The sequence below is a fragment of the Pavona decussata genome, unplaced genomic scaffold (genome assembly GCF_977016875.1).
Source record: "Pavona decussata unplaced genomic scaffold, jaPavDecu1.1 SCAFFOLD_84, whole genome shotgun sequence".
NCBI lineage: Eukaryota > Metazoa > Cnidaria > Anthozoa > Scleractinia > Agariciidae > Pavona > Pavona decussata.
Window position 1 is genome coordinate 1,640,088 of NW_028145502.1, and position 17,633 is coordinate 1,657,720.

The 17,633-nt window shown below is 39.4% G+C and overlaps 1 protein-coding gene across 1 annotated transcript; it reads left to right on the plus strand.

The window, feature by feature from the left end:
* The first annotated feature begins 2,281 nt into the window (after window positions 1-2,281).
* LOC146475357 (acetylcholine receptor subunit alpha-like 1) lies at window positions 2,282-11,531 on the plus strand. Its single transcript, XM_085115772.1, has 6 exons — window positions 2,282-2,445; window positions 5,003-5,151; window positions 7,264-7,308; window positions 7,991-8,100; window positions 9,857-10,092; window positions 10,588-11,531. Exons 1-6 carry the CDS (start codon window positions 2,391-2,393, stop codon window positions 11,307-11,309), a joined length of 1,317 nt encoding a protein of 438 aa, XP_084971898.1. The 5' UTR covers window positions 2,282-2,390; the 3' UTR covers window positions 11,310-11,531.
* The last annotated feature ends 6,102 nt before the right edge of the window (window positions 11,532-17,633 follow it).

Here is a 17,633-nt window from a genome sequence, read left to right on the forward strand (position 1 = left end):
TGACGGTATTTGAAAAAGTTGGGCCAACGATTTCAAAGTGCTTCTGATCAAGGCGTGCATGCGTCTTGGGTGACATAGTCCCTTTAAAGTTCCACTATCAGTGGATTTTGCCGTGTTTTCGTCAAAACTGTACCAAATATTTGACAAAATATCACCTTCGATCAAACATGAAGAAGTTTCCCTCAGCGTCGTCAAAATTTCTTAAAGAAACAACAAACAACAAAACTCGCTAATGTTCTCAAGTTGTAATCCGTTCAGTATTTCCATCGAAGGCAACTGGGCCTGGATGCTTGAAAGCCGATAAATTAATGTTAATCCCCAACTATAAGTTAACCAAGGTTTTCATTTCCCTCGGTTAAAAATACTTTTAAGAGCTATCTTTTAAGCTAGTGGTAAAGAAAAGTCTAACGCAAAACTGAGGGACAAAAATCTTCTGGAATACTTTGTATTAATTAGTTATTAAACTTGAATCAACGCTCACGTTAAGCCAGGACTAACTTAATCGGGCATCGAGCCAGTGGGCCTTACTGAAACCAAAGATGATTAACGCTAGTTTCTGTGCACTAGAAGAGCAACTGCCAACAAATCAAAACTAGGATTATTATTTTAGCATTGCTATTAATACAAATATGGTAACCGTTTTTGCTTAGTCACTGAGTTAAACTAAATATTGATAATGTTCATTGTCCTTAAGCTTTTAAGAAACCACGCTTGATACACGAAAAAGTGGACGCTTACGAGAGGCGGTTGCTTACAGGTAAAATCAACAAAATAAAAACTGATTCAAATAACTAATGATAAAATGTTATTGCCTCACTATACTGACTTACAATCCTAATAATACTTACAATCATGACGAAGGGCTAAAGCCCTAAGCGTCAGCACTCCAATCTCTTTGCGGTGGCCAAATTACCTTAAATCAAATCCGTTGATAAACCAAAACATTTATTTCACTACAAAGTGGTTGCTTATGGAAGAAAAAAAAAACCAGGCTGCTTACGAGAAGCGATCGCTAGGAGAGAGTTGACTGTATGCGATTCTCTTTAGATCATGTTATGCGGCTAGCGTAATCAAGATACAGAAAGTTCATTTTGCGGGGCCAGTTTGCGTCTCTTAACATGTAATGAAAACATAATTTGTACGCCTTTTTACCCGCCGTTAAACGCAGAAGCGTCGGAAATGACGTCAACATGTCGCAGGTTATAGAAACGTTAATGGCGGCGTCGGTGGATACCTATATATACTTTCATCCGAGGGTAAACTTTTCAAAGCATGCCTTGCTTTTTGGTAGATTCTTAGGATATGACCATACCTTCCTGCAAACTGCGCGACTGATTTTATTTCCCTTAATTAAAGGAGACGTGTCATGTAGGTTTTGAACTTTTGGGATGTAAATCGATCTTCAATACCATCACCTAGTTACAACATAATCAGTTCTACAATTACAATAATGAGGGAAATTAAAGAAATCGTCCGAATTTTTACAACAAGAACAAATCATCATCTATTCTAGCGTGGCATTCTGGAAACCGACTAAAATGCGGCGAGAACTTGAAAAAAATTAGGCTAGCTAATCCAATCTGATCTGACTCAGTCCATCAATGACCAAGACAACGATTGACGACTTTAGTACACTGTTAAATAAGTTTTTGGTAATAGAAAAACGTTTTGGGGTACGTTCTTGAAATTACACCAAATCTCAGTGAACCCTTCCTTTAATGTGCATCGTACATAGCGTTAAGAAGGGCCAGAGGGCTGCAAGAATTAGCCAATGGAAATTTTTTAAAGATGCCTGACTAAACAATGACATAGCTGTTATTTTGATACTGTTTGATCACTAAGCTTATGTTGTTTTAATAGCCGGATTTTTTGAAAATTACAACGGTACGTGTTTAACGAAACTATGTTAATGCCAGCGTTCAAGTTTTTCTTTCAATTTCATACGGGTTGCCAATGCATGTTCTGCCAATCAAAAAAGGAAAAAATATGATACGTTTGGAAAATAAATTCAGTCTTCAGTGAAACATGTCGATATCGTTGAACTCATAAAATATCGTTTGTATGTTTATCTCTGCTGACAAATATTAACGTGCTGGTTTCCTAGCAACCTGAGCAGATTTTTAAAAGAAAAGAACAGTCAAACGTTACGATTAGTGATCAATTATAATTTTGAATGAGTACTGTTCTTTAATCATTAGCAAACCAATCTTTCCGTGACACGATGTTGTAATTGTGATGTCACTCACCTCCAAGGGAATAACATACATATTTTATTCTATATTTGACGCAAGCATCATTAGGTTCTCAAAATCCTACTCTGCCAAGGCGGGTCAAGTAATCTGCGTTATTTGGAGAGAAAAAGAAGCTCCCGAAGTACTATATAATCAGTAATGAATCAGATTGAAATCGTTCTCGTATTGTTCCAAATTCTCTCCGTGTTTGAAGGTAAGTGAGTCGCTGAATCTTCCAGTTCTTTTATTCAAAGGTGCCGCCGGCGTTAATTATAAGTCGGAGCTTAAAGGAGTTGGGCTCAAATATACATGATAAAATTTTAATCTAGATCGTTTCTGTACCTGTTTTGTTTCTAACATTGCGTTTTGTTATCCGTTTTTGTGCCGTTAGCCTGTTAAACATGTGCGGAATCGACAAAATGCCGTAAAGCGTTACCATCTAAGCGGATTTCAATGTAAATGAAACTATATAAGCACGTACATTTCCTATATGATACGCTGCTGTTTGTTCTCTTGTCGGAGTCACAAACGAAATTTCACAAAATTTGTCACACGCGTGCTTAAATACTAACAGCCGTCGGTTTTTTTTATAATGCCTGATCTCGGCGAAGAAAACCAAAAGCCACTTGTTCGCTTGCTTAATGACGTTATGTATTCAGTTACGTTGGGAGCCCATCATAACAAACAACACGGTATTAAAATATACACAAAAAGCCCATTACATGCAACGCTCGACCTCTTTCACTCACAGCTGAAAAACTCTGTTACTTCGTTTAACTACTGTAATCTGCCGACGTAATATAATTCACTGTTTTCAAGCGTGGTTTTCCCGGCCATTAGCTGAAATTTGTAAAGTTTTCATAAAGCTGGCTGCAAATGAAGCTCTCTGATACTAATTAAGGCCCTATTTACAAGCAGGTAGGGTAACCCTAGTACTAGGGTTACCCTAACAGGAGGGTTACCCTAGCGCTCCCACATTTCTTCTTTTTTTCATCGACGTGTTTACAAGGCAGCTAGGGTTACCCTAGTTAACCCTAGTTAACCTAGTTAAGCTAGTTAAGCTAGTTAATCCTAGTTACCCTAGCTAACCCTAGCGTTACCCTTGCTAAAAAAAAGTTAGCTCACGGAATAGTTTTTAAAGAGCCGCAAAATTAAGGAAGCGGACAAATAAAATTACAAGGGAAAGTTTGAGTGGCCGATTAAAACATATGAAGTAAACTTGAAAAAATTTGCAGTAATTTATACATAATAAAAAAAACTTATTTGGAATTGGAAAAGAAAAACACCTGTCCTCTCAGTAGAGAAGTTTTAAATACATTAGAGGGATTTAGAATGTTTACTAATAACTGCAAACAGAAGAAAGGACTGCGTCACCGAGTTTATCCTTCATTTGCCCTTTTTGTTTTTAGTTTCTCAATAAAATTAAATTGTTTTTCGAAAGCCAGAATTTTTTGCACTATTCTCATCTATATACTAATTTTTCACGACTAACTTAAACGACGAAATTTACGTTTGCCGTTTCCCGTAAACGCGATTCTAAATCTCTATATTAAATATTTGTGTTAGCACATGAGTACAACCTATCCCTGAAAGAACGAAAAAACTGTACAGTGCTGCAGTTTTTCCGCCAAGTTCTCACAAATTTTAAGTCCACGGTGTTTTATTTTAATTTTAAAGAGACAGGTTGGGGCAATTTTGATATTTTCTTTTCAAAATAACCATGAAAAATTAATTTGTTCTGTTTGCGTAGAATCATGGAAACAAGAAAATTCAACCACGCATTAAAATTAATTTGAACAACAATTTATGTTAAATTTACTGACAGAGGGGCTGTGGAGCGAATCCTTTGGGACTATAGCTTTATTGCACGTTACGTGATGGCCGCCATGTTGGTGGTTAGGAACTGTTACGCCGCAAAATGTAATACTAAAGCAAAATGTAATAAGAATCGCCGCAAAATGTAATACTAAAGCAAAATGTAATGAAGTGTTCAACACAAAATGTAAGAACTTTTCTGACACATAATGTAATAACTCACGAATGAGGTGAATGGTATTTCGAAATCAGTATCATGATTCAGTGTACGTTTACCTGTGCATAAATTGAATAAGGTTTTTTTTCTCAACTCTTAAACGTTTCAGATCGGGGGACTGATATGTTCTATTAACCGTATCTACTTATTGTGGAGTTTAAAAATGTGACTTTTTTGGTGCTACGCCTATTCAAAACGATCACTTTTGGATAAAAAAAAAACGCATAATAGGAATATAGAGACTAGAAAAGCCAGAATTGTCTCAAAACAATGCGCTCTTAGTTTTTCTTATCATACAATACACAATTCCTGAAATTTAAGTTAATCAGGTGTTGCTTACACTTATCTAAAAGATCACCCTGTGAACACTGTTTTTTCATTTGGAAAACTATCCCTGACCATATCTGAGCGGACCCACCTCGATTCCTTTCTTCCCTTTTTTCTTCTCACCCATCCCTCCCAGATTGCTTCCTTGCAACCCCTCCCTCCCTCCCTAGTTTTGTCACTCCCTACTTTCCGCATCCCTTCCTCCATCTCGTTTTCCCTCTTCACTCCTTCTCCCCCACCCTCTTTCCGTCTCTCTCGTTTCGAGACTCCCCCTACACCTATCGCTCCTCCCCTCCTGCCTTTCCCCTTCCCTCCCTCCCTCCTTTCCCTCCCTCTCTCCCTGCCAACCCTCTTAACTCCCTTCCCCCCTCCCCCCTGCCTCACAACTTTACTCTTTCGATCATCCTTTTAGGGATTTTAGGGGGAACAACGTCTTCATGGGAGCATCACATCCGAGCAGACCTCCTTGTAGACTACGACAGAAAAGTAAGGCCGGTCTTCAGAGGAAAGAAAGAAGTAACGGTGCAGTTTGCGCTGAGAGTCGGCAGACTTGTCAAAGTGGTACGTTTATACAATTTCGTGCGCAAGTTGTTTGGTTCGTTAACTTATAGGCTGGGATGTTTGTTGTTCATTTAACTCTTCCGCTAGTTTTAACCCCGTTTTGCTCCATCCAAGGGTCAAGCAATATGGGCTATGCATTTGATCTGTAGCTGGTTATCAAGTATATGTGTTGGCAAGGTTGATGCAAATTTAATTTGCGTCTGTGTATGAAATCCTAAAGTGTGACCATTCAAATGAAAGCTACTGAGCAGAACTTTACTGTTGTGTAGTTTATGCTGCCATATATTAAGCTACCTCGGTATATAAGGTAGTTCTAAGTTTTCTTCTGTCTATAAAACACTAACGTGTGACCATTCAAATAAAAGCTATTGAGCAGTATTTTTAGTCAGGCCGTAAGGCGGCACGAGTTAAGGTTTCGGTAGCATTATCAAATTCTTTTTTCTTTTTGGGGTCGCAATGGGCCGAGAGATAAGACTTCGGGCCACGAGTTATTGTTCTTGGTCTCGTTTTTTGTGCTCGGCTGGTACGAATTAAGTTTTCGGTCGTGTTATCAAATTCTTTAATTCTCGGTCACGTTCTTTGTTTTCGGGCCGTGAGGAGTGTTTACAATATGCGAGCCAGACGTGCGAGGCATGCGAGGCATGAACAACTCCAACATAAACTGCTAACCGTTAAGCTAACCGGGGAGCTATTTAAGCTAACCTAAGTGCTATTTAGGCTAACTGGAGTGCTCTTTAGGCTAACCGGAGTGTTTTTTAGGCTAACCTGAGTGCCTCAAGGTCAGTTATGTTTTACCGAAAATTTGGCAACTAAATCAGTCTATGACCTCGCGGGCCAAGATAGATAAAGATGTCTCACGTTTACTATAGAAAAACAATCAATGTAGAAACGGTATCTGTCTTCAAATGAAAGGTGAATGACAAATGCTTTCCCCTGAATTTCATTTATAAATTATAAATATAAACAGCGAAACATTGAAAAACGTACAAGGATATTAACGTACGCGTGATGCGTAACGTTAGTCTAGATCCCCCCCCCCCCCCGGGGCGGGGGGTACTCAACAGATGCTTGGGTAGGGAGGTGCGGCCCGGGCGTTCAAACCATGACCCTGTTTAAGACACAATTCTCCGATTTCCCTATCCCGTTTAAGACAGAATTCAAAATTTTTAGGCCCTTTCTAAGACATTTAACCCAAAATCACACCCTGTTCAAGACTACAATGAAATAAGAATACACTAGTTTCTCACTGTATTTTAATGCATTGGCAATCACAATCTGTTTAAGCCATTAGGTCATGTAGGGATACCCTGTTTAAGACAGAAAGTGATGAAATAGATACCCCGTTCAAGACAAAACACCCTGAAAACCATACCCTATCCGGCCGCACGTCCCCGTTAAGGTCACATATTAAAGGGAGTACCCCCTGGGTCTAGATCATACCGAAAATTACGATCCGTCATTGACCCGGCGTGACATACATATTAGGACCTTACAAATGGTTTCTGTCTCTAAACGAAAGGTGAAAACGTAAGGATTAAAGCCCAGGAGTTATAAAATGCATTCATATGACAAATGTCGTTTTCCCCTGTATTTCATTCTGACTGCAAGAAATGCAATTCTATCGGGTGGTTACTTATTGCCTCACTGTATCTATCTATTTGGTAGCCTGTGAGCAAGCTCTCTTGGGGTTGGGGGGCGGGAGGGGAAAAGAGGATCCACCCTAAGAGAGCCTGCTCGCAGGCTATCTATTTGGGGGAATTGGCGATGCTGGAGGTTACCACTGTTAAAAGATTGTAGGCTTTACGCACCACACAGTCAAATATGGCCCGAGTATAAGCTGGAAACAGCTTCTTGTTTCAAATAAGTTTATAAACTAAGGTTGAGAAACCAAACATTATTTTCTACTCGCTACCGACGCAGCACCACAGTCTCTTTAATAACCCTTTTCTTAACTCCCTTATCCATTTACGATTTTAATACGTACTGTCTAAGTTTTCCTACGTTTTCGAAATAAGTTTGGTATTTTCCCTTGTTTCAACATCCACCAAATATCGATCACCCAGTTGGCAGGTAAAGAAGGTTAAACTCACTATTTTTCTTGTCTAATAACAGGACAACCAAGAACAAATAATTGTTGTGGATACTTGGGTTACACAGGTAGGAAACTAGTAATAGACCATTTGCGATTTGCTTTGAACCTCATTATGAAAGCGAGGCTAAGTGCAAAGTTTTTGTTATGAAAATTAGTTTTCATGCAAACAAAATTAATTTTCATCTGAAAAGTTTTGCACTTAGCCTCGATCCCAGGCTCTCTCTCTCCTTTGCCAAGTTGGTAATGTCATCCACTCCTGCAAAATCTTCGGGGGATGCCAGATACGCGTCCCAAGATCCATTCATTCAATCAACGTTGTCCCATTCAATCTCGACTCCAATTTGTATTAGGAGTACGTTCTTTCTACGTCGAAAGCAAATATAAATACTTCTATGTTTGATATGAGCTAACTGCAATTGTAATTACGTTTCGGCGGTAATTGTCCTCGCCTTACATGCTTTATATTTTCTTCCCCCGCAGGACTCAATACTAAATAGACTTTAAAATATATTTATTTGTGTGATTATTGACACAGATAATACCTACAGACGAATTATCCTCTGTAGAGCGTTTTGAATGCCACCTTATATTTACCGAAAATAGTTCATCTAGGTGGGTTTTCTGTCTTGCCTATCAAAGGGCGTATAAATACGGCATTAGAACAAAAAGCGCTGGGAATGTTCTTCCATGCAAGTTCGCCCCAGAGGCAAGATAGCATATAACTAGTAAATTTTTCTTGATTTACAGGCTTGGAATAACGAATTCCTTCAGTGGAACTCCAGTGATTATGGAGACGTAAATCGTGTTCATTTCGCCCCTAATGAAATCTGGGTCCCGGATATTGCTCTTTTTAACAAGTAAGGATTATATATTTGTGCTACTTGAGTCTCATATATAATAATAATAATAATAATAATAATAATAATAATAATAATAATAATAATAATAATAATAATAATAATAATAATAATAATACATACGTACATAAATACATACATACGTTTTTTAACTGCACATAATAATCGAATATTTTGGTTACACTCGCGGCCATCTCTACGAGCGCTTTGATGGACACAAACAAAAATCGTCGTCTATTTGTAAACACCACTTGATCGAACATAACTCGAACGTTCCTCTTTGTCTTTCAGAACAATTTCACGTGCTAGCTAAATGTTCGAACAAATTTGATTGCCTCATAAAGGATATGCTTTTCATAAGAAAACTTAAACCATCCCTAAACGTGCAAACAGACTCGATTCGCGCAAAGGTGTTTACTTGAAGGAGTCTTGAAGAACTTGTGATCCATTGTTAATATGCTAATTTGTAGAGACTGTAGAGTATAGAAATCAAATTTTCGCATTAATTTATCCACTTTGCCTTGAGAATGGTGTCACGATGACGCCGAAACGTCGGCTGTTAACTTCAATTTTCGCTTTTTTATTTTTCAAGAAATCGTTATTGACCAAAGAATTAAATATCGAGGCACCTAAAAAATAAATAACAGTTTGACCTTAGACAGTTTTGCTGCTTCAATTGTTGAAAATAATTCTTAAAATTCATATAGTGGGTGTTGGTTTATCCCTTATCCCTGTAGTTTTGAGGGCGCTTGATTGTTATCCCTAAACGAACTTAAATCGATCAGTTGAGGATGTCGGCGAGAATTCCGTTCATTCTTGAATAGGCTATTTTACAGTTCAGTAAAAACCAGTGATAAACTGTGTTTTGAGGACCACCGCGACAAAATAAAAGTACCGGATCTTGTAGTGAAGGATCTAATCAGCAAAAAAAATGTAAAGCAAATAATCTAAAAAAAGAGCAAGGCTGATTTCACGGTCAGGGAAGTATATTTTCCAATATTTCGAAAAGGTATGTTTGAGACTGGCCCCGTGGCAAAATAAGTTCTGTTTAAAAACAGTTACAATAGATACCTGAAAAAAATAGGCTAAAGTTACATAAACAAAAACGTTACAATTTGAAATTTGAAAATACAACTGGTAAATAGGTATAAGCAAATTAGCTAACGGAACGTGGAAGACGAAAACAAAATACGTAACAATGAGTTAATTACATACGGTAACTTAAGAAGATGAAAGATGGGAAAAATGTTCATGTCTCATCTCTCCTATTAAGACCTAAGGATTCAATAGTTTGACCTCTGTCGATGAGGTATGCCTCCCTAGCTTTGCGTACACTGTCACGATTAGATTTGATGAGTTCGAGAGGAATTAGTAGCATGCCAGAAGCGTTATGGTCGTTAGAAAGAAAATGTTTTGAAACTGTGGTGGGTTTGGAACTGGTTACTTTTTTGTCGACTTGTCTACGGTGTTCGTTAAGACGGTCTTTACGTCGTTTTGTGTCTCCTATGTAAAAACCGTAGACCAGTCGACAAACAAACAAACAAACAGTTCTACATATGAAAAGCAGTGAGGTTTGTATCAAAGCAAGGACTCCCCCAGCCTCGCTTACAATCCAAGGCCAGGTCACTTAGCAAAGAACTGTAAAATGGCCTATTTGCTTTTAATTTCATACGCGATTTAAATAAATGAATTTTATATATTTATTTCCAACAAACGTAAAAGTCATTTAATATTTTCCGGCTTTATTCATTTCCAGTGGTGACGACGAAGTTAATTTAGCCGGAGGTCGAAGCAAGTTTGTGACCGACGTCGCAGTACGCAATGACGGAAGGTGCGTTTGGAGTGGACCAGCAACATTTAAAGTGAACTGCGAAATGGCGGTGGAAAAATGGCCGTTTGACGAACAATCCTGCAGACTCGCATTTGGTTCATACACTTATGGAAAGAACCTTTTGAGAATCAACTTATTTAAGGACAGGAGTCAGTTTACAAGTAAGAAAGCAACAGACGTAGTAATGCTGGCTATGCGCTCTGCAGGACTAAGTAAGCCATGACCCAGAGCATCTATCTCTCATACTTCCGTCATTTCGTACCCAGATCTCACACTGCAGGTTTGGGAAATGTGAAACTGACCGTGGGAGATCTGGGTACGAGATTACGCTTTCCGGAGCAGAGTTAGTTTTAAAGGGAATCTCAGAAGACCTTTGGATTGAATAAAAAAGAGCTTTGATGATTAAACTGTCATACATCATTCCTTTTCGCGAGCAAAACAGTTTTAAAAATAAATCTACTCAGGAAAGAGTTGAAACGAGGAATCATCATCATTGTCATTATCGTCATCATAATTTTTTGTCCTGATCATCATAATCATTATTGTTATAATTATCACGATTGTCCATCATCAGAATCATCATCATCATGATTACTATTATTGAAGCTCCAGACAGTAAAATAGACTTAACAAGAGCATTCATTTTTCCATTTTAGATGAATTTGTGAAAAGTGGAAACTGGGAGATAATGGATATTACTTCTGAAATCTCGGAAACTGATCATGGCAACTGCTGTCCGCATAACTTTAGCCAGTCTGTTTACACGTTGACTATGAGACGCAAGTCTCTTTACTACACCTTCTACCTCACAGTGCCTTGTGTTATTCTGACGGTCCTAGCACTGAGCAGCTTTCTAATCCACGTAGAAAGCGGGGAGCGCATTGGATTCGTTACCACGGTCCTGCTCGCCATGACAGTGTTTTTACTTGTTATTCCCTCCTGGCTGCCAGTCACGTCAGAGAGTCTTCCAATTTTGGGCGTGCTCCTTGAGGGTACAATGATCATTATAACCCTGATCCTCTTTGCGAATGTTTTTACCCTGTGGGTTTACTTCCGAGAGGGAATGCCCCCGGACTGGGTCCAGAAAATCGCGCGGTTTTGCGGCAGAGGAAAAGGAAAGGAAACCCAGCAGATTCACGTGGCCGAATCAGAGAGCCTTCAGCCTGCAATTGTCAAATCGGCTACGACTGTGGCGGGTATAGAAATGGCGGAATCCAACGGCAGAGGGACACCAACAGAGATCCAACCTAACCAAACAACTGAGGAGAAGCACTACACATGGCAGAGAGTGTCTACCAAACTTGACCGCGCGTTTTTTACATTTTTTGTAATTGTTTCCGTAATTGCATATGCTGTTTACATAAGTGTTTCACTGTAGTGATTGAGTCAAGTTTCACTTGAATGATAGCTTGGGCAAGAACAAACTGCTAAACGGAGCACCAAACTTGTAAATAGCCAACTGGTCTGCCTCCTGCCAGTTGGGCTTTTTAACCATGCTATTTTCAATTTGTATTATTTCTTAATGAAGTTTAATGCTCGGCCCCACTAGCACTTGTGCTAAAAACACTGCCGAGGGTAAATAAAGGTTATCTATTTATTTTATTTATTTAACTCCCATTCCAGTCGTACTAACAAAGATTAACATCTTCTTTTTGCCATTAGAGAGTTTTAAGATAAGTTAATTAAAGGACAGTGTTTTTATTTAAACAAACGCTTTGAAAATCCAAACCACAGTCATTAGTGGCAACGAAAACGTTTTAGTCTACGGACAGTATAGAGTCCTAAAGTGTGACGTCACAAATATTTGAATATATGAAATTATGGGATTTTTTTCATATGATTGGAAAGTGCATGATGAAAAATGCCTACTTGCCAAAAATCAGCATCTTATTGCAATTTGGGGTCGAGATATTAGCTCTGTTATTCCCCCGATGACTGCATATAAATCTTTCTAATTTTGCCTCAGTTCCAAACGTTTGGAACTGAGACAAAAATTTGCTGCTCGACTACAAACCCGCTCTGCAGGTTGGAATAGAGCTGGCTGGGAACTGAATACATTAGACGTTTAACTGGCTGGAACGTTTCTAAATATCTAGGTTGCTGAGATTTTTAATTAAAACACTGGTTCTAGCTGGGTAAAAAATGTCTCGTTTGTTTTTCCTGCCTGTCAGGATCCCTGTCAGGCTCGTAAAATTTCGTATTTGACTTTTCGCTCTATCACCGTCTTTACCAATGAAATTTGAAGGCAAGTAGCGCGCCAAGAAATAACGGCGGCTCCACTGTTTTCCACCTTGTGAACAGTATCTCTATATCACGCTGTGTGTGTCATCTGTCAATATAAAGGCGGTAATGCAGAAATATTTCATATCACAACAACTCGGCGGCGTGAACGTGTTTGATGTGCAGAATTGGCTTAAAGGCTATGAACAGTACACAATACCCGTCGACAATTTGACAAGGACATGACAAGGGACATCAATGAAACGTTTCTTTCCCTACGATGTCTTCGGGCGACTTTGCCAGTCTTAATATCAAAATGGCTGAAAAAGAGACAAAAATACAGCCGACAGCGGTACCTCTGGACACTTTGCCGGAGCGTTGTACCATCACGATGCACCACGAGATTTCGGCCCGCGGTTCGCTTATGCCAGCTGGAGATGGTTCCGCGATGCTTTCCGATACCTTGTCCCCGACAAAACAGTGAGGGAGAAAAAAGTCGGCCTATAGACCATATGAGACAGATCCCTTTCGTAGGTACCGGCTCAGTTCCACCTTACTGACTTAAACTGAGATTCAGCTATGTATACTTTGTTTACTGAGATTAAGACTACTAAAGCATATTGGAATTTAGTGCGAAAAGCCACTGCACCGAAACAGCAAACTGTTGTTGGCCCACTAAAAACTGAGTCGGGTCATCTTGTTGTAAAGGACGACGAGAAAGCTTGCTTGATGAACACCTATTTTGCCTCGGTCGGTGAGAAATTAGCGCTTGATCTCCCGCTTCCAATCGAGCGATCGCTGTCTTCTGATTCGGTGACACAAACGAATATCGTACCTTCACTTTCTGAGGTCAACCTCTCTGAAGTTAGCGTTCTGCGGCAAATAAAGCTTCTTAAACCCAACAAGGCTACCGGTCCTGACGGTATTTCTCCAAAACTCTTGAGATTAACCACTTATGCAGTGAGTCCTCATCTTACGAGCCTTTTCCGATTGAGCATTTACCTCGAAACTGTGTATGAGGGTTAGAAACTTGCAAGGGTGCCCCCGATTTTCAAAAAGGATGACAGCACTGATCCAGGAAACTATTGTCCGGTTTCTATTTTGTCAGTTCCAAGAAAGTTACTCGAATCTGAAATCAAAACAGCCATCATCAATCATGTGACGTGCGATAACTTGGTAACTCCTAATCAGTGGGCCTATAGGAAGGCTCACTCCACTGAGTTACTTCTCATTTACCTCACAGAGAAGTGGAGGAGGTTTGTTGATGACGGCCTCACAGTCGCTGTCGCTTTTGTAGACTCAGGAAAGCTTTCGATAACGTATTACGCACGAACCTATTGGACAAATTACGCGGACAGTTCGGTATTGATGGTGAACTTTATGCTTGGATAGATAGCTATCTTTCGAATCGAAAGCAGTTCACGACGATAAATGGAAAAGAATCTTCGAAAATGTACGTTAGGTGCGGAGTACCACAGGGCTTGGTGTTGGGTCCTACTTTGTTTACGCTTTTTACGGACGATTTACCTTTATCTATTAAATCTGGAGACACTTTTATGTACGCTGATGACACTGCGGTTTTCAGTATAGGCTCCTCACAAGATGTCACTTGCAATTAACTAAATTGTGCCCTGGAAGAATTTTACACTTGGGGTGCTAACGACCGCCTCACTCCACATCCTGGCAAGTGCGAGGTAATGTTACTCTCCAAAGCTCGGCCTATTGGTCCCCTGCCTGCCATTTATATTGGCAAGTCCATTATTGAATACAAGGCTACGGCCAGGCTTCTGGGTGTTACCTTGGATCAAAACCTGAGCTGGATACCTCATCTGAAACAAGTAATTAAAAACTTTGCAAACATATTGAGCCTCCTGAAGAAATCCAAGTTTCTACCCAGTCATGTGTGCGAGTCTTTTTACGTGAAGGTTATCCAGCCATCCATTACGTACGCGATGCCCGTCTGGGGCGGGGTTAATCAGGCAGAGTTATTTAAAACACTGGAAAGACAACATTGCCGTGCTGCAAGGATCATTTTTGGCTTTCCACCGGACATGCCAACAGTGGACGTTTTAGCTACCGTTAAGTGGAACACTTTAACATATATGTATAAAAGTTCTTTAATTAAACTTTTTTAAGGGTTATCATGGCATGCTCCCTAGCACTTAAGCTGAAGAGTTGATTGTCCACGGCGACAGACCTTCTTCGCGACTGAAGCATGGGCTGATAGCACCGAGTTTTACCTCCAAATACGTTCAAAACTCCATTTCCTATAGAGGGGCTGTCCTCTGGAACGCTATAGGGCGATCTGATAGATCGATACTTGAGTGCACAGACCTGAAATCCTTTTTGAGAAATGTTGTTAATTGTGACACTTTTAAGGATTATAATTTCAATGTTTTAGCCCCACAAATAATCAACAAAAGATCGGAGAATTTTATTTATTTTCAACTATTGACTTCATTCGTTTTTATCAAAATTTCATTTTGTAAGAATTATTTTTATCTAATAATTGTAGTTTTGTTATGTATCTTACTAGTACACGACCCCACAAGCTTGTTAGTTTTGACATTTTTATCGTGTATAAATAAAGGTTGTAAGTATGTATATATGTATATAAATATATGTATATATGTATATATATATATATCTGAGCTGATTTTCCAGAAGGTGGCTACAGAAATTGACGTTTTTGTTACCTTTTCTTAAGATATTTATTTATTTTATTGTTTTTTAGCGTTTCTTATTGAATTTCACATCAGTAACTTAATAGATTACAATGGTCATTAGCAAATATTTATAAAACCAAAATATTTTTCTCCTACCCCCCCCCCCTCCCTCCCTGATTTGCTAACCTAGCCCCACTCCCTCACAAACGTCTTCTAACCGCGCAACGATTTGGCTCTGAATTCGGCGCGCGCTCTGAGATCAGAACTAAGTCATTAGACCTAGCGTTTCGTTTGGCTTCCTGTAGCAAGGTTTTCTTGAGGACATCTTTAAGTCTAGTGAGGAAAAAAGTCTTACGAGTGCAGCGTCCTGCCTCGTCTAATATGCTTCCTATTTAGTTCTCTTTTGAGCTAAACAATCGGGCGTGAACTATAAAGGATAGCATGTTGTGTGCTTTGCTTGAGGAGGTGACAGTCTTTGGCTTTAAAAAGTAGGTCTTAGGGATGATTTCTATTCGGGCAACGTGAAATTTCCGCGAATTGTTAAACCAGCCAAAGACTTAGTATATTTTTGTGGTAGAAAAGGGCGCTAACCCTTCCCTTTTCAAATGTTGATTTCAACATGGAAAACACTAGCAAGAATGGGCAAGGATTTTCTCTTCAAGAAGCGTGAGTTTGAAAAGCTATTCGATTATTTTTCGCCGTTATAACTGTAGCGTTGTTAGGCTAGTCATCGATTAGTCGAGAAGTGCGATTTTGGTCGGATTTCCGGACTCAATGTCATAAATAATTTCCAGATGTTCGTTCGGCGTGATTCCCATTACGTCTTGAATTTATAATTAAGATAGAAAATCAATTTAAAACACTGATCTTGCCCCGATTAAGCCGATTCTTTAGTGGAAGGCTAGTCTTGAGCGCTTAAAGACCGGATTTTGGTTGAGATTAAAGATGCGTTGGCGCCGCTCAGTACTGAATAATTGCCAGATGTCACACAAGTTGTTTAGTCGGTGTCACTCAGGTGTCAATGTCACGTCTAAGCCCCTCTTTTCTCTTGCATAGTATTTCCCGACCTTACTTTCTTAGCTTGTGATGAACCGTAACAAGAGTATTGTTAATGACTAGCATATTCCTTCAGCTTAGAAAGTCTCAAAATGTGCTCAATTTCTGTAGGCACCTTTTAGAAAATTAGCTCAGATATATAACAATGTCGTCATTCTGTCTCCCATGTGGCACGTTTTGAGGTTGAGCATGCGCACAGGCTAAAACGATATAATGACAGAAGGATGACTCGTGGTCAAACGACCTGTAGTCTTGGAGGTACCGCTAGTCTTGGATTTCTTTTAGCTTATTTCATTCTTACAATTTTTACTGCCGTTTTCCTACAAACGATTGCTTCTTCGATGGATTGTTGACATTGTTAAGGGAATCAGGTCGTCACTCGAAGAGCTCTGTGAAAGCCGTTGCTATTTTTCTGTTTTGGGCTTTAATAGCCACGTTGTTACTACAACAACTCAGATGCTACCTTTCGCCTCTTGATGTCTGGTGACATCAATCCTAGCTAACCCTTGACACGGTTTCTGCTTCGACTGCTGGTAAGATCAATTGCCTCGTGATGAATGCCAGAAGCTTAAAAACGTTATCACAAACACAGCACAACAAACGTATCTGCCGGCAATCCGTGTGTAACCTCCTTCGCTTCCAAGACCTGGTAACTGGTGTACGTCGAAAACTCAGACGTTATATGCGTCAATGAGACATGGTTGAACCAAAATATTAGCGACTCAGAAATATTGCATTCTGGCTTTACAATATTTAGGAGAGATCGGTCTGATCGAGGTGGTGGTGGAGGCTTATCGCAATCAAAACAGTCTCCTTCAAAGCGGTCAAAGAATTTTTAAAAATTTGAAGAGTTGTCGCTTATAGCCCTTCGTAATCATGACGAAGGGCTAAAGCCCTAAACGTCAGCACTCTAATCTCTTTTCGGTGACCAAATTACCTAATCAAATCCGTTGATAAACCAAAACATTTATTTCACTACAAAGTGGTTGCTTATGGAAGAAAAAAAAACCAGGCTGCTTACGAGAAGCGATCGCTAGCTGAGGGTTGACTGTAAGCGATTCTCTTTAGATCATGTTACAGCGTAGCATAATCAAGATTCAGAGAGCTGTTCATTTTGTGGGGACAGTTTGCGTGACTTAACATGTAATTAAAACATAATTTGTACAATATCACAATGTGACTTAATTCAGAAATTTAGTAGAACGTGAATATATTTAATTGCCAAAAACTTTCTGCCCTGTGACAGCCGAAGAGTCGGAAATGACGTTAGCATGTCACAGGTTATAGAAACGTCGGTGGATACCTAGATACTTTCATTCGAGCCTAAACTTTTCAAAGCATGCCTTGCTCTTTGGTAACGAAAACCTTTGGGATGAAAATGGATCTTCAATGGGAAATTAAAGAAATCGCCTGAATTTTTGCAACAAGAACAAATCGTGATCTATTCTAGCGCGGCATTCTGGAAACGAAGATGCGGTGAGAACTTGAAAAAAGTTAGCCTAACTTTTTTCAAGTTACAATCCATTCTGACTCAGTCCATCAATGACCAAGACAACGATTGACAATTTTAGTACACTGCTTAAGTTTTTGGTAATAGAAAAACGTTTTGGGGTACGTTCTTGAAATTACACCAAATCTCAGTGAAACCTTCCTTTAATGTGCATTTGCAATGTACATAGCGTTTGGGAGGGCCGCAGGGCTGCAAGAATTAGCCAATGGAAATTTTTTCAAGCCGCCTGACTAAACAATGACATAGCTCT

What these genes read in the sequence shown, in the direction of transcription:
- LOC146475357 (XM_085115772.1), top strand. Translation starts at nt 2,391, where the DNA reads ATGAATCAGATTGAAATCGTTCTCGTATTGTTCCAAATTCTCTCCGTG. An exon ending in AATTCTCTCCGTGTTTGAAG is followed by an intron (nt 2,446 to 5,002) that starts GTAAGTGAGTCG and finishes TCATCCTTTTAG; the next exon opens with GGATTTTAGGGGGAACAACG. An exon ending in TGGATACTTGGGTTACACAG is followed by an intron (nt 7,309 to 7,990) that starts GTAGGAAACTAG and finishes CTTGATTTACAG; the next exon opens with GCTTGGAATAACGAATTCCT.